General features: G+C 39.8%; 1 protein-coding gene across 2 annotated transcripts in view; it reads left to right on the forward strand.

The window, feature by feature from the left end:
• Positions 1–424: 424 nt before the first annotated feature.
• The window catches only part of CHST11 (carbohydrate sulfotransferase 11), a 201,494-nt gene continuing 177,842 nt past the window's right edge, over positions 425–24,076 (forward strand). Inside the window, exon 1 of one of the 2 annotated variants that reach the window (XM_014076146.2) lies at positions 425–780. In XM_014076146.2, the coding sequence (XP_013931621.1) occupies positions 663–780 (118 nt within the window). In that variant the 5' untranslated portion in view covers positions 425–662. The remainder of the gene's footprint in view (positions 781–24,076) is intronic. The other variant, XM_087723089.1, reaches the window with a different exon arrangement.

The raw sequence follows: 24,076 nt of genomic DNA on the forward strand, positions 1-24,076 counted from the left end.
ATCCCAGAACTCATCATCAGGCGGGTTCAAACAGCAAAAGCTCCGGGTACCTTAGAAAGGAGAGCATGGCCACCTTTCCCCAGAAAAACCTTTTTTTTCACCTGGCCAGACGGGAGAGGAGGAGATGCTCCTCACCATCCGAGACCACCAACACCACCTCAGCCAGCGCACTGCATCCGTCTACGACTCAGGAGGCTTTAGGACCGCGAAGAAAGCGGCCAGGCGGCTTGGGGAAACAGTCGGACGCGACCATATATCTCCAGTAGGGTGAGTCGAATGGTATTCCGAGGCGACCTTCTCGGAGGTGATGCGGGCCTTCCGCAGGCTACACATGGTTTCCCCCCCTCAATCTAAGTCGAGTGGTACTTACCCCAGGCTAGGACTAGCTCCCAGCCAAATGAAGCAGCGCTTGCGAGCTGCTGCTGTCCGAGGCATCCTCCAGAGCAGCAGCGGAAGGAGGAGGGGGGAGCTCTCGCCGCCGCCGCCAGCATCGCGCCAGCCCAGTTTCCCCGAAGAAGCCGGCCGGTTGCCCAGGCTGCCGCTCGCCCCTGCGGTCGTGCGCTCCGGCTCCTCCGTCACGCAACTCTTGGGCAAGAGCCTGCGGGGTGAGGGTCTCCCTCCTCCCCGCCACCTACCTACAGTATTCTCGCCGGGACAAAGCCATGAAGCAGGCGCTGCTGGAAGTAATGAGGATCAATCGGATTTGTCGGATGGTTTTGGTCACTTGCTTGGGATCCTTCGCCCTCGTCATCTTCTATTTCCAAAGTATGTTGCATCCAGGTAAGGACAGCTGCCTGCTCGGTCCTGTCCAGGGCTTCTCCGGGGACCCTGGAGTTGGACCCGAGGTGGAGGTGATCAGGAGGGGAGGGGGTGCTGCCGGTGTCCTCCTCTTTCTCCTCACCGCGCTGGGGAGTTAAGCTGGGGCTGGAGTGGGGGGGGGGGAGAAGGAACTTCAGTGGGTTGGCGCGGATGCGAGGGGCTGCCAGCCCCGGCGTCCTCGGCCCACGCAGGTGGAGGGCATCGGAGAAGGCTGCGTGAAACGGAGGCAGCGAGGTAACGGGAGAGAGAAGAGCAAGGGAGAGAAGGAGGGAGAGGGAGGGTGAGACAGAGGATCAGAGGGAGGGAGGGACAGAATGAGAGAGGGAGAGGAAGGGAGAGAATGAGAGGGAGAGGGAGGGAGAGAGAAGCAAGAGAGAGGGGGAGAGAGAATGAGATGGAGGTGGAGAGAGAGGAGCAGAGAGGGAGGGAGGGAGAGAAGGAGGGAGGGAGGGAGGGAGAGGAGCAGAGAGAGTGGGATGGAGAGAGAGAAAGAGGGAGAATGAGAGAGAGAGAGGGAGGGAAAAAGCAACAGGGGGGAAGAGAGAATGAGAATGAGAGGGAGAGAGAGGAGCAGAGAGAGAGAGGGAGGGAGAAAAGGAGGGAGAGAGGAGCAGAGAGGGAGGGAGGGAGGGAAAGAAAGAGGGAAGGAGGGAGAGAATGAGAGAGAGAGAGGGAGAGGGAGGGAGGAAGAAAGGAGCAAGAGGGAGGGGGAAGAGAATGAGAATGAGAGAGAGAGAGAGGAGCAGAGAGGGAGGGAGGGAGAAAAGGAGGGAGAGAGAGGAGCAGAGAGGGAGGGAGAGAGAGAAGATGGGAGAGAGATGGAGAGAGGAGCAGAGAGGGGACAGAGAGAGGGAGGGAGGGACAGAAGGAGAGAGGGAGGGAGAGGAGCAGAGAGAGGAGAGGGAGAGAGAGGGAGAGAGAGGAGCAGAGAGGGGGAGAGAAGGAGGGAGGGAGAGAGGAGCAAGAGGGAGGGGGAGAGAGAATGAGAATGAGATGGAGAGAGAGGAGCAGAGAGGGAGGGAGAGAAGGAGGGAGAGAGAGGACCAGAGAGAGAGGGATGGAGAGAGAAAGAGGGAGGAAGGGAAAGAAAGAGAGGGAGGGAGGGAGAGAGGAGCAAGAGGGAGAGGGAAAGAGAGAATGAGAATGAGAGGGAGAGGGAGAGAGAGGAGCAGAGAGAGAGGGTGGGAGAGAAGGAGGGAGAGAGGAGCAGAGAAAGAGAGGGAGGGAGGGAGAGAAGGAGGGAGGGAGAGGAGCAAAGAGGGAGGGAGAGGAGAGAGGGAGAGGAGCAGAGAGAGAGGGAGGAGAGAATGAGAGGGGGGCAGGGAGGGAGAGAAGGAGGGAGGGAGGGGAGCAGAGAGAGAGAGAGAGAGAGAGAGAGAGAGAGAGAGAGAGAGAGAGAGAGAGAGCTGTGATCGGGGCGGTCTTGATCTCTTGCGATCAAGTCCCGAGGGAGAAGGAGGGCGGCGGTAGCGGTGACTGCTTCTGCTAGTGCAGAAGAAGAAGAAGAAGGCGAGTCTGAGGATGCTCCCGGCGGCGGCGGCGGCGGCTCTTCTTTGCCCTGCTGGCCATGTGCACGGAGGGGGGCATTCTCAGCTACGGCGGCAGCGACTGGGAGAGGATGGGGAAGGAGAACGGACGCGGAGGCTCCTCTTAAACTGCTTTGGATTATTTCCTGGGGTTGCGATCCTGCCTGGGAGCGAAAACCCGGCAGGATCTCACCTTCTCGTCTGTTTGGAGTGGGTGGGTGGGAGCAAACTGCCTCCCCCAGTAGATGGGGGGGGGATTAAATCGCGAGCGGGACATTGGAATAAAGCCCGATCGTCATCGGACTTGAAAGTAACTTCCCAACTAGTTATGGGAGCGGGGTATTTTAACGTTATTCTCACTCATCTCAGGAATTTTCTTTGTGTTTCTGGTCCCATGGCTCTTCTGTTTTTGTTTTCCTCGGATTTATAACTTAGCCCTAGTGACTAAGTTCTCGTGGCTCGAATTTAGGATTGGGGGTTGGGGAGAGAAGGTTTGGAGAAAAGTTGGCTTCCTGAAATCCAGCCTGTAATATTCTTACATGGGATTCCCCTCAAAAGTCCTAACAAATCGAGATTACATCATATGTTCCTTGTGCAGTTAAAAAGTCCAACGCATTTGCATGATCTGTATGGGAGATGCCGAGCACATGTATTATCACATGGTAATTATTGACACAGTAATAACAAAAACATGTGGAACTCAGACTTGAGTTTTTGTGAGTTGCATAATTTTTTATAAAGAATCCACAGGAAACCACACTCAAATGGTAGATCACAGTTGTTTGCATGGAATCAGCAACAAAATCAGGAACAAACAGTTTCTCATTCTGCTGTGGTACAAAATGTGGATCTAAATTATGGATTCACATAATTTCTACATGAGACCCAACGAAGCTATTGTCTTCTCACATATCATATCCATCTGTCCAGAGGGTACCTTAACTATTTGGAATCTGAGATGTAGTTCCTAAAATATTCTTATAATTTTACCTGGGGACCATGCCGTAACCATAGTTTTAAGCATAACAGATCCAATTATTTTTGGTGCCAGCATGGGGCAAAATGTGGATTTCTTTAGATCTTACTGATTGGCACAGCAGTCAGTCTGCCATCACAATTATATATCCTAAGATATTTTGGCACTACTGTGGTGGAAAAACATGGAATTGAGCCAATGAGCTTCACTGCAGTTCACAATTTCTGGTGACATTTACACAAAGCCATACCATAATTTTCTGCAGGGAATTGAGCCATAATTATTGTGATGAATTCTGACACTGACATGTCCCAAAGTTGCCTTTTCAAAAGGCAACTAGGCTTCCTTTGTTTTTCCTTGAAGACACTTCGCTTCTCATCCAAGAAGTTTCTTCAGTTCTGGCTAAATGGTGGAGAATGGAAAGATTTATATTCCTTGTAGTCATCTGGTCATTAGCACTCTTTCTGAGATTCATTGATGCCCCTTGGAGGTTTATCTGTGCACCGAGGGTCACCTCAATAGTGCAAATGGGCGTGAAACCTTTTTGGAACTGCTGAAAGGGCTGTCCCTTCATAAACCTTCAAATGGCCTCAACGACTCTCAGAAAGTGCCAATGACCAAATATCTTCAAGGAATCTAAATCCTGGTATTCTCCACCATGCAGTCAGAACCAATGAAGCTTCTTGGATGAGAAGCGAAACATCTTCAAGGAAAAACCAAAGAAGTTCCAGTTGTCTTTTGAAAAAAAAAAACACCCACTTTTGGAACAACCATTACCTGTGAAGCTCCATAGATATCTGACATTGATGGTTTCAAAATGTGGCTCTGAAGCATGGATGCTCTAAATTTTTACATGATACCTGCCTGAAATACCACGAAGCTATAAATCCCATTTCTTTCTCAACAGACGAAAAGAACAAAATCACAACTTTTAATTATTTTTTATTCTAGTGGGATGCAAAACAGAATAGATTTTTTTAAAAAATTTCAGCTGATCTGATTGTTTTTGGACCTTATGGGAAGAAGATTCTGAGGTGCATATTCTTAATTTTCATAATTTTATATGAAAAGTTAAATCAGAGCGGATCTGAGGCATAAATCCTTATGAATCATAGAAACCGTGCCTCTCCCAAATATTTTCAAAAGACGCACATTCATACACTGTACTGGGGAGTTCAATGAATCATTCATTGTGCTACCACTCCACAACCAACCTAAATCTCAGATATATAACTTTACATAAGCTGTTGATTTTTATGCACATCTATTGTCACAGATGAAATCAATAAACAATAGTTCACTCTCCAAATTTTGATAGTTGGTATGCATCCACATTTCAAAATCTAAACGTGTTTGCCAGAGAAATTAAAAAAGAGCCATTGTCAAATCTAGAAGTGCATAAATAAAAATAATAATAATGGATCCTATGTTCCATGGCACCCTGCTGGTTGAAACACATGGATCCAGGGCATCGCATGACACTCTTTAGATATGTGCAGAGGATTATTTCAATGTGACAATCAAAAAGAGGAACATAAAAATAGATTTTGATATAGAAAAACCATTCATTTAATGATTTACTAAGCCAACATGGCAGATATGCTGAAAATGAGGAAAGATATATGTGCATTCACGTGATAGCTTATCATAGATCCCTTCAATACTGTTTGAAAACAGATACTGCTTTCTCAATCATGCATGAGATTTAAAATGTACTGTAGATCTGTACATAGATGTACGGTAAATGGATGGGTGGGTGGATGGATGGATGCATGACTAGCAGCATTACAACATGAGATGCAACTATCACATATTGATTCTTGAGCATCCAATGCTTAACATCTCAACTTGCCTTTGGCCATAATCTGTAGTGTTCCAAGGACATGATCCTCTCCATCACTTGATCCATTGCCTTGCTCTTCTAATTCTCTCAATATAGCAATAGCAATAGCAGTAGACTTATATACCGCTTCATAGGCCTTTCAGGCCTCTCTAAGCGGTTTACAGAGAGTCAGCATATTGCCCCCAACAATCTGGGTCCTCATTTTACCCACCTCGGAAGGATGGAAGGCTGAGTCAACCCTGAGCCGGTGAGATTTGAACCGCTGACCTGCTGATCTAGCAGTAGCCTGCAGTGCTGCATTTTAACCACTGCGCCACCTTGGCTCATTTTTTGCCAAGCACAGTCATTTTTCTTGACTATCATTCACTTAAATCAGGTGTCCAAAATGCATGCATTTATGCTTGCTCACCATCACCTCAAGGAAATATCCAGTCTTTATTTGTCCAAGTTTGTTGGCTTATCTTGCAACCCCTGATACTACCGTATTACTAACCATATCCAAATGCCTAATTTGAAACCATCTATCTTGTTCTTCTTTTCTCAGTACCTATTTTTCTGAGCTGTATATATCAGCTTAGAAAAAAATGTGGTTTTCATACAGACTCTTATTTTTTTCTCATAGGTTTTCATATTCTCTTTCACATATTATAACTAGAATGTTCTGAATCTCTTCCTTATATTGATCTTAGATTCTGACTCGAAGTTCAATTCAAGTCAAGACTTGCTGGATCAACTTTTTCTTTAATTTTCTAAACTTGATCCATATATATCACCTCAATAATCCATGAACTGCTATGCAATTTACACTTGGATTATCTGGATGAGTAAATTACATGTACTCGACATACTATTGGAAGTGCCCATATATTTAGAGTCTGGTTTATGTTGCTTGAAGCAACTACATTGATGCAAAATTTAAACTGAGATGAGTTGGGACCTGTCTTCCTCTCCCTTTATTCTCCCACCTTGTCCTAATTTAAAACCTATATCCATTGATCACTCAATGAATCTGAGGAAGTGAGGTGTACTTCACAAAATAGTATGCCTTTTAATCAGGGGTGAAATTCAGCAGGTTCTGGAGAACTGGTAGCGGAAATTTTGAGTAGTTCGGAAAACCAGCAAATACCAGCTCTGGCTGGCCAGAGTGCGGAGGGAATGGAGTTTTTGCAATATCCCTCTCCCAGGAGTGGGGAGGGAATGGAAATTTTGCAATATCCTTCTCCCAGGAGTGGGGAGGGAATGGGGATTTTGCATTATCCTTCCCCTGCCATGCCCACCAAACCACGCCCACAGAACCGGTAGAAAAGAAATTGAATTTCACCACTGCTTTTAATAAAAGCTTAACAAAAGGTTCTACTAGATTCCTTCTGATTTTTGGCTAGCGTAGATCAAAACAGGTCTCTCCCATTTGTATACCACTGTATCTGCAGCAACTGGCAGTTGTTGTCAAAGTGCATAGCTCATCATGTTAACTCATATTTACTGGTTAATTTCACTTGGGGTAAACAAACACTCAAGTTTGTTTACTTCTTAAATGCTCAGTTTCCTACATTTCATTTCAAGTGTTCTTGCTTTACAATGTATTCTTGCTTTAGATATTGTGATTGTTAGTAACTGTGTCATCAAACTTCACTTCCTTGCTTCTTTGGTTTGGCCATGTCATCCCTTCTTCATGAGACTGTGACATACTTTCTCCCAGTAATTAGAGCGACGCCTACAATAATCCTAACATTGGGACGTCATCTACAATAAGTGTTACCTGTTTAACACTTCAAGAAGGTGTAGTACAGGGCAGTGGTAGGATTCAATTTTTTTTACTACCAGTTCTGTGGGTGTGGCTTTGTGGGCATGGCAGGGGAAGGATACTGCAAAATCCCCATTCCCTACTCATTCTCAAAATTTCTGCTAACGGTTCTCCAGAACCTGTCAGAACTGGCTGAATACCACCTCTGGTACAGGAGTGTCAAACTGGCGGCCTGCAGGCTGGATGCATCATGCACAGCCACGCCCACCCCAGTTCTGTGAATGGGGAAAATGTTACAAAATGTCATGTGACAGCAACGTGATGCGGTGAGTTTGACACCCGTGGCATAGTATAATGAAAAACAAACAACTAAGGACTAGCAGAAGTAATCAGTAGTTATGTTAATGACTGCAGTGTGTATTTCTTATTTGGTGTATTGAGTCACCATGCTGGCATCCAAAAGACGCTACCTCATCGCCCAAAGATCCTACCCATCACATAAGTTCTTCCATTCAGATTTTAAAAACTCATTTATGTACTCAAAATTTTCTCAAAATTTTTGACTTGCTATTTGGAGACAACTCTCTCACTGAATCCACTTCTCTTACAGTAACATTTGTCACCTTGCAAGCCCAAGTAACAGCTCTGTGATTACGTTGACTAATCAAATGGGGGAGATTTCTTCTGCAGTCTCTCTCCTTCTCATTAGCGAAAGATTAGGCAGTTGGGTGTCATGGTCGATGTCCTACAATGTTTAAATGATGGATTACCTAGAAGAATTCTGCCTTTGCTCTCTGCTTGGTATAAATTGGGAGTTTAGGGGAATCGTTTTTGTTTCAAGAAGCTTGTGCCTAAGCAATTCAGTCATCTAATATTCTAAAAAGACCAACACATTTCTTTTTCCCAGTTGGGCTGGGCAGACATGGCAGACAGAACACAGTTTGCTGTTGCCGACCATTTATCTACCTCTAATTCTGGATTATTTTTCTTTAAATTAAAACCAGAGTGAGAGCCAAAAGAGAGATAATGTTAAATATAGAGTAGCAGTATCCACTTCCTTACATGAACATTTCATTTAGCAAAAAAATAAATAAAAAAATCACTGCAATCAAAACATGCAGTGAAATGTATTCTTTTCTTCCTCCTACAGAGTCTGAATGAAAACGTTTATGATTAAAATTACTCCAGAAGGAGGGCTTCCCATTGCAACAATGCAAGCTTTCTCTTTAGGAGAAGCAAATTATGGTTCTGGGCTTAGATAGTTGAAAACATATTATAACCATGAAAGAGATCAACAGCCAGTCTTTAGGTACTATACTACTGAAAGATAGTAGTGACTTCTCCACTCTGGGAATCTTAAGCCTTAAAAAAGATGTGACGAAGCACTTGAACAGTTGGTTTGAATGAGAATATTGGTGAATCTGTTATAGGAAATCTCTAAGCAAAAGTTTATACTTAAAGGCCAATTAAATGAAAAAGATTCTAGGAAGAAAATGGATTAGAAAGCTCTCTAAAGTGCATTAGAGAGCAATTACATTCTCTAATTCTCACCCTAGTATCTAGTCCCGGCAGATCTGTGAACTACAGATAGTCCTCAACAATCCATTTAGTGACTGTTCAAAGTTACAAAGGCACTGAAAACAGTGACATGATTCTTTTTCCCACTTAAGCATACCCATGGTCACATGATCAAAATTTGGATGCTTGGCAACTGACTCATATTTATGACTGTTGCAGTGTCCTGTGTGGGGTCCCGTGTTCACCTTTTGCAACCTTCTGACAAGCAAAGTCAGTGGGGGAAGCCAGATTCACTTAACAACCAGGTTAATAACTTAACAGCTGCAGAGATTCACTGTGGCAAGAAAGGTCGTAAAATGGGACAAAATTCACTTAACAAATGTCTCACTTAGCAACATCCAGTTCAGATAATGGAGCTGCAGTTGCACTAAGTGACATGCCTTTGACAGTCATACAAATTGTCATTGGAGGACTATGGAAAAAAAAACCCCTAAAGTCTCTATACAATTGTTACCTATTTGTATAAGAGTGCATTTTCAAACATAGTAAACTCTTACTTTTTAACGCTCCTAATTCTACAGACCTCGACCTGATTCACACAATATGCTAAATGATGTTTTGTTTAAAAATAGTTTATTAAATAAACTCAGCTGTGTTTATGTAACACACTAAACCATTAATTATAATTTATCACTATACTGCCCAGTTTATGCAGTGTGCTAAAATGAAGTGGTGTATTTGGTTTTGGCTTAGTTTTTTATTTGGTTTTGGCTTAGTTTATTGTGTGAGCCCAATGACTGTGTTTAAGCTGAGCCATGTAATAGCAGATGCTAAGGATAGCAGTTAAGGACTGTTACTAATTTCAAGGCTCTTGTAGTCATTCCCATCAGTTAGAAGACAGTGAGGTGCTGCTTGTGATGGAGAATATTTTTCTACGACCATTATTAAAAAAAAGTTTCACAGGGAATCCCAGAGAAATATCCAAATATTGTGGAATATGAAATATTTAGTGCTTTGTCTGAGGCAGGAAAATGTTTTGGAGTAATCTTAATTCCTTTCTACTTCTGCAACTAAAATTTTTACAGTGTTCATAAAAACAAAGCCAACCAACCAACCAACCAACCAACCAACCAACCAACCAGTTCTTGGAAATATTATAGATTTGTGTATTAGTACATACATGATGGAACTAATATGCTAGGCCATCACTTGTGGCTATTTTCACAAGACCTGCAGATCACAGTTAACTCAGTTTCCTTTTTTAAAAAAATTATTATTAATTTTTTTATAAATATATCAAATCAATGCGTGAACAGTGTGGCACCTGGGTGTCATATATTATAATACAGATAAAACTAATAAAGGTATAATAATTGTTACATTCAGTCAACTTATGTATTTCTAATAAAAATACATTTTATATTAGGTTGCAATCTATCATTGTACCACATTTTCTCTTATTATTACTTCCACTTTATTATATAAAAATGTATACACTACATTTTTATATAAAATCTTATTCCCTTTCTTCTCTTCTCTTCTCTTCTTTCTATCACTTATTCTAGCTGTTAATCATGTCACCCTTTATTAAAAGATACTTTCTTTCTTTCCTATCTAACTTGTAATCATGTCACCTGCCTAAAGAAAAGAAGTGATAAGCAAAGAGAGAAAGAGAAAAGGAGAAGCAAATCATAACCGCAACAAAAAAAGACAATTCATCTATCCATCATCTCTTGCCTGCTCCAATACTTTTAATTGCTATGCTTTAAGAGAAAGAGAGAGAAGGGGAAAAGCAAGTCAAAACAATGATAAAAAAATAATAATCACAAGACCAGCAGATCACAATTAACTACATTTTCTAAAGACACGTGCCACATGGAAGAGAGTAGAAGGGATTTATACAATATGCTAAGCTAAAACTTAGAGTTGTAAACAAAACAAGCCTTGAGTATAAGAATGTGAAAACTCCTACAGGATACCAAAGTGACACCGAGAATACACTTGCTATAATCTAATAGCCATCCATATTTTTTGCAGCCTAGATCCAGAGATTCTGCATTATTGGGAACAGAACCATTCTGTTTTACTGTGGCATCAAGTTGTTTTCCTGTCTACAAGCAATCTCTGAATTAAATAAAATTATATTTTCTAGCCAGCTCTGATAATTCTTCGCTAAACATACAGAAGTGAACAAGAACCGTATGCCTTTATCTCAGTCAGCGTAGTCTGACCTTGTAAAAGAAGGCAGTTTAGCCTGAGGGTGGCAGCCAATTTCCCCAGAGTTTAAAGAGAGAAAAAAGCAAAGAGCTTTGGCTGAAGCAGCTGCTGTGAGAATCAATTGCAATCAAATAATACAGGTCTGACTTAGTGAATTGAACCTTTGCCCAACATTTAAAAGGAACATGGAAATGCATCTCCATGACTGGAGTCGGCTTCTGAATTAAAGCAAATTGCATCTAATGGGAAGAGGCTCTTGGTTAAAAGCAGTTGTTTGAAAATAGCAGGCCTGTGGAAGATAATCATGTGAGGTTTCTTTCACTTCCTTCTGTTTTTTGCCGCAGAATTAGATTAAAAGGTGGGCTGGATGTAGAATGATATGTCTTGTCTTGGTTCACCTCCCTCTCCCCAAAAGAACCTCCTGTCCTAAACGGTTGCGGTGGCCTTCCACATTTTGGGTACTGGCTCTTAATGAATGAATCACACACCCTTTGCAATGAGCTGAGTACACCTCCGATGTTTCCAGGAGGAAAATGATTTCCTGCAAATAGAGCAAGTTCTATGTTCTGTCCTTGAGGAGAAAACTGGTTTTTTTAATATCCTTTGCTGGATAGACTGCCCACAAACATTTCATTAGTTGGTAAATATACCCCTAAGAAAACTATAAAATGCAAATTTTTGAAAAATAGAGAGATCTATGCACACACATAGCTAGGGAAAATCTAGTTTTGAGGTGGATGACATGCTTTTCTTTAAAATAGAAAGACACCTTCTAACCGAAGGGCTTCAACTCTGACTTAAAAAAGAATAATCAGGAGGAATAAAGGTTTTGAATTATGATTGGTAGTGTGTATCTGGAGGGCAGATGGTTAAAACTTTCATTGTTACGGATTTGTCTTTGTGATTAGGAATTGCGTTTCTGCAGGTATTTATTTCACCTCTTTTTTCATCTTCTTTCACAACTATATTTGTTCTCTACCTCAGGAAAGTTAGTGGTAAGCTGTATAAGTGGCTGCTCTAATGAAGACAGCATATTCCCGAGGCCCTGTACTTTCAACCACAAATTTCAACCATAAATTATAGCTGATTCTTCTATCTTCAAATGTGTCAGAATTTAAAAAAAATCCATGGATCCTGTTCTCTGATATATGCCTTACAAGCTGACACCCCGGCATTGCCTGGGCACTTATTTATAGGGAGAAAATGTCCTGACAAAATGTAATTTGTAATGTTGGATTTCCCCCTTTACCAGAGCCCCTTGTAGAGTACTGTGAAGCCATTACCATGGCAACTCCACTGCGCTGTACAGTAGAAGCCATTCAAAGGCACAACAGGCTGCATCTTAACAAAACACATATCCGAGGGGTGTTAGGGTGTCTTACCCCACACAGTATTTGTCTCCAGAGAGTAAGTCATCTGTGTACCAAGTTTGGTTGAAATTGCTCAAGGTGTTCCAGAGTTATGCTGGAACATATGCACACAGAGCCATTTATATATAAAACTTTCCCCTTTCCAGTCCTGTCTGATTCTTAGGTGGTGGTGCTCATCTTAGTTTTTTAGCCGAGGGAATCAGCATTGTCTGAAGACACTTCTGTAGTCATGTGGCCAGCATAACTTTTTGCCAAGGTACATGGAATGCTATTGCCTTCCCACCTAAGTGGTACCTATTCATCTACTTGCATCTGCATGCTTTTGAACTGCTAGGTTAGCAGGAGCTTTGGCAAATAACGGGAGCTTACCCTGACCCTGTCACCCAGTGTTTGGGTCTTGAACCCAGGCTTTGTCAGCTTTCCAATTGACAAACAGAGTGTCTTTAACTGCTGAGCCATTGCACCTCCCCTCAAGAGCTGATGAATAATGTTGCCAGTGCTAAATGTTGACAGCTATTTCAGGTTATTCAGTAGAATTGCATTAATTGAGATGCTGCATTAAGCCAAGAAATATGTAACTGGACCATTTGTTTTACATTTTATTTTGTTCTGGGCAGCCAGTTCAGATGATCTGTTTTACATGAGTGTTGCTGAATAAGGAAATAAGGATAAGGAAAAAGGCAGTAGATTTTCAGCAGAGTGACCACAACTGTGTACATTTTCATTGGTGGACATTAACCAGGGTTTGGTTTTGATTCATGAGAATGACTCCTCTGAATTTGTGGATCATTTGTAACTTAATTAACTATATCATGTTCACATCACACTGATTCAGCTTTGCAGTCTAACGGTGCTAGATATTATTGAATATGTTTTTTGTATGTCCTTGATCCCGTTGAAATACTGTATATCTATTTTCTGAACAGACATGTTCAGGGTCAGTTTTTCAGGACTGAAGCAAATTAATATAGCAACTTCTGTTGTGTCACTATACTACCTTCCCTTAATTTCACATATGTTTCTGTTGCCTTTTTTAACTGTTCAAAATGATAAAACTTCAGTTCATAGCTAAAGGAGCTGAAGGCAAATACAGTAATTTACATGAGGCTTCAACTGAGTCCTGGGTGATTTGTGGCTTGGGAACTTAACCACAAAGGAAGAAATGCTTTTTTTTTGCACATTGATCATTCCAAAATAGGGTTGGATTATCTTTAACAACTCTTGACTTAATACAAAGACTTGATTAGGACGAATGGAACTTTTTTAGGTTTCAATTTATGAAATTAGTAGAACATTTCTTTTCCAATTTATGGTATTGGGTAGTTTTTGGGAAGCAATTTAGGATATTGATTATTTTGATCTAGCTCAGTGTTTCTCAACCTCAAGTTTTGACCTCAACTCCCAGAATTCCACAGCCAGCATGGGAGTTCAAGTCCGCACATCTTCAAGTGGCTAAAGGTTGAGAAACACTGATCTAGCTGCAATCTGAAAGGAAGAGTACAAAAGGACACAGTTCGGATTGAAAAACCAAACTGAATTAAATAATATTTGTGAAGTGATTAGATATGAATTGGCTATAGTTTGCATCTCAGAGAAAGTGGTGGGGTTTTTTTTGTGATTAGGAGAATTTCTTTATTGTGTAGTATTATCTTATCGCAAGGTTCAGTGTCTGAATTTGGACAATAAGTTAAATTCTCCTTATAGCAGAGCATTTGAGCTTAACTCAAGACAATTTGGTTTTAAACCTGACCTTTTCACTCTGCCATCTCTGCCCAGACAGGGAGATTAATGGATGGATAATTACTCCTTCCCATCTCCAGACACAGAGCTGCAAGGTAGGAATGACTACAAAATGGAAATGCACCAGCTGTAGCAAATTTGGTGCTCAGAGTTTTTGTTTTAAAAAAATATTAATACAACCAACCATTTTAGAATAGAATAGCAGAGTTGGAAGGGACCTTGGAGGTCTTCTAGTCCAACCACCTGCCTAAGTAGGAAACCCTACACCACTTCAGACAAATGGTTAGCCAACATTTTCTTAAAAACTTCCAGTGTTGGAGCATTCACAACTTCTGGAGGCATGTTGTTTCATTGTCAGGAAATTTCTCCTTAGTTCTGTTGCTTCTCTCCTGGATTAGTTTCCACCCATTGATTCTTGTTCTACCCTCAGGTGCTCTGGAGAATAGTTTTACTCCCTCTTCTTTGTGGCAACCCCTGAAATATTGCAACATTGATATCATGTCTCCCCTAGACCTTCTTTTCATTAAACTAGCCATGCCCAGTTCCTGCAACCATTGTTCATATGTTTTAGTCTTCAGTCCCCTAATCATCTTTGTTGCTCTTCTCTGCACTCTTTCTTATACTTATAATCTTTCTTTCTTATACTTATATCTTATACTACATAATGCAACTGGGCTTATAACAAGGTTACAAAATATAACAAAGACAAGGCACAGTGGTTAAATGCAGCACTGCAGGCTACTTCAGCTGACTGCAGTTCTGCAGTTCGGCTGTTCAAATCTCACCAGCTCAGGGTTGACTCAGCCTTCCATCCTTCCGAGGTGGGTAAAATGAGGACCCAGATTGTTGGGGGCAATATGCTGACTCTATAAACCCCTTAGAGAGTGCTGTAAAAGCACTGTAAAGCAGTATATAAATCTAAGTGCTGTTGCTATTGGGTTTGACAGTCGTAAAATGGGTCAGTCACCTGATTGACCCATTTTACTACTGTCACACATCATGATTGTGATGGGCAGGCTCCCTTAACGGTCGTAACTTGAGAACTACCTGCACCAGTAAACAGAGCCATTCATACTTAAAAGTGTTTTAAAGGAAGTGCTTTGGATCTGGTATAAGTAGGAGCTTTGTTGCTGTCTTTGGATTCTTGCCTATGCCAGGTATTGATCCATATCTCTGAAATACTTTTTTATAGTATACATTCTACGTTATATACTTTATAATACTGCCAAGTTCATTTGTTTAGATTTCTGCTCAGATGCTTTCCCCTTTTTATTGATGCTGTTCCTTTTGAACAGCCTGTATTCCCCAAAGCCTGTATTCCAATCATGGAAGTCATTTCACAAAACCTCCATGATACGCATTAAATCAAATTTGCCTTTTGTACTAAGAGTTCAAGACCATCTTGTTGGTTCTTAAAAGCTTTTGAAGTGTACTCTGAGCATTAGTGCCTAAATGACAAAGTCGATGAACATAATCAATCAGTGTTTTTCCTAATTTTTATTAAATGGTTTAATAGGCTCCTTTAAGCTTAGTTGAAGTTTTGGCACGTTTTGGCCCCACGTAATTTAACCAGTTCTCACGACATATGAGTAAGTCCATTGTCTAGAATTTGTATAGCAACTCATGCATGTGCTTCTTTATTACTTATCTACCGGTAGTGCTGTTCCGTGTAATAGAATGGAAGCTCTCAGCTTCCAGGTTTCTGAGCTTCCCTCCCAGATCTTCAAAGTCAAGGGTAATAGAGTTGTAAGAATTTTGCATCATCGTTTGTCTTACTTGGATTAGCATAAAGAGATTACCGTAAATTTATAAATCTCTGTTGTTCTGTCATATCTTTGTTCTCTATTCCTGACAGACAGCTTACCTTATGAGGTGATAGATCCAGGTAGCATATATTTGTTTTAATTCCTTGCAGTAGTAAATCATCAACTACAAAGAATATTTGCTTTGTCTTCTTGCAGGGAACAGCTGCATCTACTCAGAATTCCTACATCCTTCAGGAATCTATTGTGCTGTTGTCTTTTCAGTACTGTTGTTTGTTTTTTCTTTGCCAACAATTTCAAAGCCTTTTTTTTTCCTGGAAGGGACTAAAAACTACTTCTCAGTTTTAGTGGTTCAAAATATTTTTCTATCTCTTGCTTTTGAGTATCGCTCTTGTCACACAGGGCTTGTTCCTTTGTTTGATTATCTTCTCTATGGAACTGTCTCTTCTGTTGTTTTGATAGTGTTTCCTTTCTTCAATTAAATAAAATACCCATCGTCTGTTTCGAAGTGTGGCCACCCTCTGCCCTAATCATGACCTTTTCTTCATGTGCTACTACAAGCTTATGCTTGCTGCAAGTATATGTTATATTGCTTTGCAGCAAGAGGACAAGCATTCCACAAGTGTTACAAATCACGGTGTAGACCTCTGTCCATTCACCTTCAGTTTTGCTTCTTAGGCAATTAGCTGTTGGAAACCTCATATTTCTTTTTATTCCTCCCCCCCCCCCCAATTCCTTCAGTTTAGCCAATACAAATTATTGACTTAGGTGGAAATTTTCTTAGGAAATCCCCCAATGCACTTTTCTAAACAAGTTATATTATCTAACGCTCTATATTTAAGCTTGCTTCCTGGAGACTGGATACCTTATATTCGCCTTACAAGCTCAGTTTACTCAACAAGAAGCAGTCATTAAATCATCCACGGTGGACAATTAACAATATAATTTAGTTCCTCTAAGTGCATTGGTGTAGTCTTTATTTCTTTCTCTTTTCTAAGAGTGAAATACATTGTCCTGGCGTACAAATGAGTATGGGGTTGTGTTTGGAATCTATAAGTAGCCCACAGAATAACAGTGCTGAAGTTTGAACCAAAGTCTGGATGTAATACAACAAATATTGTCTCATGGAAAAACAAGATGATAATGATGAAGAATGGTGATGAATAGATTGATCTTTTGCATACAATATATTCTTGCCTAGATATTTTGTACTGAGTATCTTCAGCAGAGGTGGGTTCCTACCGGTTTGCACCGGTTTGGGCGAACTGGTAGTAATAATTTGGCCTGGGGCACAGAATCGGAAGCAACCTAGCCTGGCCACGCCCCCGAACTGGTTCCCCGGTCTCTGCTGCTGTTGCTGGCATGTTTTTTATTAGTATTTCATGGTCTTCGTGCATGCGCAGAACAATTTACAGTGAATTGTGCACGCGCATGCAGCACGCATCTGGTGTGTGCATGAGCGAAGCAAACCAGTACCAACGGAGGTAGGAACCCACCCCTGATCTTCAGCCACTTAGTCCCAACAGTGAATATATTTTATGGTTATTCCTATAGTTTATGTGACAATCATTACTGGAAACCCTGCATTTTCCAGGGTTTAACGCATATGAAAGGGAAAGGCTGGATATTCACAAATGGGCACTAGTTTAATGATGCCAGAATTTAAATAATCCCACTCTGTATAAATGATCAACTGCCAGTATGTTCCAGATTGAAAATACTGGTATCTATCCAGGATCATTAAATCAAACACAAAGGAATGATTGAGGATTTAGGTGTGATTTCAAAAAGACAAAGGAATTTCATTATATAAGGATACAAATGAATCAGAATGGCTTGTCAAAAGAAAAATATTTTGTTGGCATCTTGGAAGCCTGTGTGTAGTGAAACCAGATTACAAATCTTATGTGTTCTTAAATTTTCTGACAATTAGGGATAGATCTATAATTAAATTAACATACTGTACTTTGACATTACAGTATGATCATTTTTTGGGCTACCTGTTCTGCCTTTTTTTAAAAGTACACATTTCATTAATTTGAATGTTTGCTCTTCAGTACAAGATTATTTACAAGATGAAGGAAATATTATGTAACATATGTAAAATATTATGTATTAATTTTTTATCAAAAAAAAAATCAAGACACTTGGTAGTATTGGTGATTGTGTGGAAACTTGACTCATCATTTATAGTTCCACTTATATTCTTTAGGCTACTAAAGAATCTAAAAGGAGCGATAGAAATAATGTTATGTTGCGCCTATGAAAAGTTCACCAAACTGTAGTCAGACATAAAATGATTTGGGGCTGTTTAAGTTGAAATAACATCTTTCAAAAATAATTTCTACATTTTTATAATGCACAAAGCAACTTTGGATAAATGTTTGCTTGTATTAACAACACAGTTCTTTCTCCTTACCCTTGTGTATATCTTGCAATAGTACTTGTTTTTCGATTAACTGAGCAATTTAAAAACAAGAAGAAATTATCTGGGATTATTGGAAATGCTAGAACCATTCAGGCTAATTTTCTGTTAATTTTCAAATTGTAAGAAATTAGTTATTTCATTGTTTATCATTTCTGTAAAGCAAAATATATTGCTTACTGTAGGTCCCAAAATCCTACCTTAATCTATGTTTTAATATAAATACTTCCTGGATCCTGGATCCTTTCTAAATTGCAAGGAAGCTTTGTTAAGATTAATATTTTGGGTGAACTGTGTCAAGAATTGGTTCAAATCTTACTTTTTACCTTTTTTCAGGGTTTAAAATTTCCTATGTTTCCCCCCGCCCCCCATGATTTTCCTTTTTTATTAACAGGAAGAACTTGAAACATACATTTCATCTGGATAATATGTATTGCTTGGTGAAGTTTAATTTTTTGTTATTTTGTTATTTTGATCAGTGTTTGTGTGTGTGTGTGTGTGTCTGTGTGTATTCACCAAAATAACTATACATACATACATGCATCCCAAACTATTTCCCCAAAATAACAAAACAAAACAAAAACCCCTTCACCAAGACAATACATATTACTAGTATTATTTGGACACACAGACACACAGACACACACACACCTTTTTTAGCAGGATTAAAAAACCTCATTAAGTTGAACTTTACCTCTAATGATGTCATGTCACATTCTTGTAGTTTTCTTGGCAGTGGCGTAAAAAAATCTTTCCCACAATCTTCTGAATTTTTTTAAAATCACTATTTCACATTCAACCCTGGAATTCCCTGGTAGTTTCCCATCTAAATACTAACCAAACTTCACCCTACTTAGCTTAGCAGGATGACAGGAGGGTTTATTTATGTGTCTGGTGCTCTTTACAGTTCACAGGAATGGAAGAAATTTCCTGTGTCCCCAACTCAATTTGTGCTGCGCATTATTTGGAGCTTTCCATTCCCCTCCCCCAGAAATGCTCTATTTTACATGAGTTGGTTTATTTTGTGCTTGTGCAGATGTCCTTATTTTACAATCTCAAATCATCTTTACAAACCATTGGGGTAGGCTGATTCATGTGATTTATGGCTGCCTTAATCCATAATTAAGAGGAAATAATTAGGCATTTATGGATTATATGATCAAAATCTACGTTTATCAATAAGATAATGTCTAATCTAAGTGAAGAAATGGAGTTTGAAAATGATAGTTGACTCCAGGGAGTGATTTTTATTTACTTATTTACTGGAAGCATTTGCTTAAGGCTTGTATTAGCTTTTTAATTTTTTTTAAAAAAATTCAATTAACTGGATTTCCTGTACCAATGTTTTCCCATCACGACTATATTTGAAACACTGTAATTTAAACCTCGCAGTTGAAATAAAAAAAATTGACAGTTTAGTTGTGGGTCACTGAAAATTTGTTGTGGTTAATTTGATAGAAAATGATCGAGAATTAAAATTATTGGGCGAGTAACTTTGCACATTTGAAATATGGGACAAATAAGCTTTTCATTCAGATACCAAAATTAGGTGTTTTAAGATTTCTAATATTGTATACTTTCTATGTCAAAGAATTTAAGAAAATTGGATGGTTTACATGGATATTTTATAAGACAAAAATTCTGGTGTGGTATGGTATGATACTTACATACATAGACAATAATGTTCAATCACAGAAAAATGTGTATTTTCCACTATTCTTGCCAGTGAATACTTCTACTTCACCTTGAACAGAAATAAAACCCAGAGCATTTCTGAACAGAATTAATACTGAATAAGATTAGAAAAGGGATTTCTGGTCTAAAGCAGGTGTAAGATGAAGCCACATGGAGCCTGCAGCACCATTTTAATAGCCTCCAAATCCCACTAGATTGGTTGAGGACAAACATTTTGACTTTCTTTTTGTACTTATACAGTTGGCTAAATGGTGAAATTTAAGGCAAACAATTCATCCCTCAAACCCTAAATTTTCTCACAATGGATCCTTGCACATCTACTTTTGTGGTCTTTGAAATACATCTGGTATGGTCCTTGAACCCACACCCAAGCACAGATTCCTGATCTAAAGCAGTTTTCTGGGTTGTTCCCCCCTTATTATGTAATTCTGTTGGATATGGGCTAGAAGAAGCAAAAATAATATGAGGTCAGATATTGACATTTGTAGGTGACTTTGTATTTATGGGTAGATAATGGGGTGCCTTGAACTTAAGGATATATTGAATTTTTTATGACCTATCCATTTTGGAATATTGCCACTCTTTGTGTTTTCTAAAGTGTTGGAGTTACCGGTAATAGTATTTTTCATTCGAAGCATGTAGAAGCTTCATGATGATTTATCACAAAAGATGCTAGGCCACTTACATACCATCAAGAGGAAAAGAATATCAGCAAAGCACAGGACAAGAAGACACAACTATCAATCAACTGCATGTTCCAAATGTATCTTTGCATATTTATGGGTGGAAAGGTTGTTTTTAATTTAGGAAGAAATCTGGTTTGTATCATGGTGGAGAAGAGATGATCTGTATATCTGCTTAATTTGTTTTCCAGATGCTAATCTTGGTCAAGGACGTGGATTATTATTTTTTTGCAACTGCCTATTTAGAGGCACATCTGTTGCTCAGATAGCCCTTTACCAAAGTTTTTAAAGAGTTGAGTTGGAGATTTCTGGAGTAGTTTCATGAAGGCAAGATTTAATGGCAAAGCCATGGTTTTACTTAATTGAACAAACAGAAAGCTTCAAATTGAGAAGAAGAGATGGCTTCTACTACTTTGGAATGGATACATGAAATCCTATAAAGGATGGAGGCAGAAAACAATTAATTCTGGAGTCTAACATTATCTAAATAGTTACTCTGCAATCTCTTCTTTCTCTTTTAATTTGGTGGGTTTATTTAAGTGATTATGATATTTGCCTTTCTGTTTGTCTTGGCATATGAACATTGAAGTTTAATGAACAAATGCATCCAAGGCTCAATTCTTTCATTAATGAACATCCTTCTGACTTGCTGTGCAAACAGTATCCCCCCTCTCTTCCTCACTACCATAGCAGCAAAACAAAGATTCCTACATCATTATTGAGATTTGTAAACAACTCCAGTTGTTGCCAAGATGAATAGTTTCTTTGAAAAATGATACATAAACATCAGTTTTGCAGGATTAAATCAAATTGCTCCAGCATATTCTTAGAGACTTTTTTCTTTACAATTACAAAAAAAATCTATATAGAGATATAAAATAGAATGCTTAATTTTTTTAACAGCTTTGGATATTAAACATTTAGTGACTGGTAATAAGGATGTTCATGTGTAAATGTAGGTTTGACTTGCAGATCGCACATACTCTTTGGTATGACAAGTTCTTGGAACTCTGAACATCAATATTTGAACTTTTATGTTTAAAACATGACCTCATCCCCCCCCCCCCCAGATTCTTTTGCAGGAAATAGTGTTTTACTGGGAAAGGGAGCTGGAGTAGCTGTAACATGGCTTTTGACATGCATTCTCTACTATTGTCATGAATTTGTACCAGATATGATGATTAGACTGCTTTCTGCAGTAAACTCAGGAAGGTTAGATAAATAGATTATGGTAGAAAATTACACTGCCATACATAAAAGTAGTTGTCCATCTAATAATAATATCAAGGAACCTTGCTCTTTATATCTATTAATCACAGGTTCAAATTATGTGTTCTTCCTACTTTTTTGAATAATCAGCTGTGTCCACTATCTGTCCCTTGTTTACAAAATGTCTTTGGTGTGAGAAGGGATTCCTTCCTCATCAACATCAACTCTTATAGGATCCTTATCAGTGATGGGATTCATTTTTTTTTACTACCGGTTCTGTGGGCATGGCTTGGTGGGTGTGGCATGGCTTGGTGGGTGTGGCTTGGCAGGCTTGGCAGGGGAAGGATACTGTAAAATTTTCATTCCCTCTCCACTCCAGGGGAAGGTTACTGCAAAATCTCCATTTCCTCCTGATCAGCTGGAACTCAGGAGGCAGAGAATAGATGGGGGTGGTGCCAGTCAGAGGTTGTATTTACCAGTTGTCCGAACAACTCAAAATTTCTGCTAATGGTTCTCCAGAACTGGTCAAAACCTGCTGAATACCAGCTCTGATCATTATGCTAGAAACTGCCACATAGAACTTCCTATACTAGTCTTTGTAATTTCCCCGTTTGATGATTTTTTTGGACATTAGCTGAGTATCTCAAGCCAGCTGATGGTGAGGAAAGAAAAAACAATAATTTTAAAAGGGGGAATCAAAAGGATGTATTCCAGATTACAGAGGTATGAACAAGAGCAAGATGTGGCCCAGGTACATATGATGAAGGATGAATTTATGTCCTTTTATTGGGGGGGGCGGTTATTATTCCATATTGATATGATTTCATGGTTAAATTGAAACACTTTTTCTATAAAATGAAAGTAATTTTGAGATGAAATGTCTTACAAGCATATTTGGTGAGATTGACAGAAAACTTTTATAAAGTTATCAGGACTAATACGTCTTGATTATATTATTCTGATATGCATTGAGCATGTTTGAATATATTGTGTCAGATGGCATTTACAAGTGTTTTTAATATTGACTTGTATGCTAGTATTATTTTTCTGAAAAAAAAAGGAATATAGTTTGAAATAATCTGATTTCTGCTACAGTGGGGGCAAGCTATTACAAATTTCAACCATATAGAACAGGGATGTCAAACTCAAGGCCCAGGGGCTGGATCTGGCCTGCCGGGTGCTTAGACCTGGCCCTCGGGCCCACCCTGTAAACAGTGAAGGACTAGCCCGCAGTGCCTCTGCCAGCGAAAGCAGAGCTCAGATGGGCCACATGCGGCTCTCCCATGCTCCATTTTCGGCCACAACCACCTCCTGAAGCCCTCTGCCAGTAAAAATGATGCTCAGTGAAAACTGAGCCCTCCCAAGCTCCGTTTTCACTAGCAGAGGGCTGCGGGAGGTTGTTGCGGCCAAAAATGGAGCTTCGATGAGTGACGTCGAGCTGTCCACACCAATTCTGGCCACACTCCCTCCCCCAGCCATCTGAGGTGAAACACAACACTGATGTGTCTCTCAATGAAATCAAGTTTGACACCCCGATATACCTTGCAATACACCTTGTTGAATAGGGTAGGAAGAAGCTTTTAAATGAAATTGTAGGGGAGATTTGCTTATAGGACTTACCGTATTTTTCACAGTATAAGATGCACCAAGATTTTGAAGAGGCAAATTAAAAAAAAAGTTTTTGCACTCTGCAGACCTCCCAGAAATGGCACATTTTCACGAAAATGGGCCCATTTTTTGTCAAAAAAGGGCATGAATAGCCTTTAGGAGGCTTGTAGAATGCTCCTGGGTGGCGCCCCCCCCCCAAAAGGAGAAAACAATGGGCCCTTTTTTGCAACAAATGGGCCCGTTTTTTGTCAAAAAAAGGGCATGCATAGCCTTTAAGAGGCTTATAGAGTGCTTCTGTGGGCCGGGGCCAGGGGTTAAAATTGAGCAAAAAACGCTCTGTTTTTCGCTTATTTCTGCCCTCTCCAGCCCTTAGCAGCACTCTGGAAGCCTCCTAAAGGCTATGCATGGCCCTTTTGGTGAAGGGGGAGGGATTTCAAGAGACCAAAAATGCTGTATTCAGTGTATAAGATGCACCCAGATTTTCACCCTCTTTTTTGAGGGAAAAAGATGCATCTTATACTCTGAAAAATATGTTAATTCTGAATTAGTTTTATCAGAGATTTTTGTCCATATAAATATCTTGGTAAATAAAGTATGGCTGTATTATGTCCCATGAGGAATACTCTTCTAATTTCACTTTCAATTATAGAAATTGAAAATATTTAATGGTTCCTCTCTTGAAAACAGCCAATCAGGAGTTTTAACGTAGAAAACAAAATCCTAGGTTTACTGAAGGAAAACCCTTTTATGAAGTTATCAGTGCAATGAAAAGAATGAAAAATAATTGCTGGATTTTAATTAGCTTCACAAACTCATCCCTTTTGGCACAGTGATAAGAAGGCACAAAGTGGATAATGGAACTGTGTGGATATAGTCAGAAATATTCATAATTGGATTCTCTCATCCTCTTGCCATCGTTATGTAAAAAGTCTTCAGCGAT

The sequence above is a fragment of the Thamnophis sirtalis genome, unplaced genomic scaffold (assembly GCF_051295495.1).
Source record: "Thamnophis sirtalis isolate CommonGarterSnake01/CBP01778 unplaced genomic scaffold, rThaSir2_p1.2 scaffold_9, whole genome shotgun sequence".
NCBI classification, from domain to species: domain Eukaryota; kingdom Metazoa; phylum Chordata; class Lepidosauria; order Squamata; family Natricidae; genus Thamnophis; species Thamnophis sirtalis.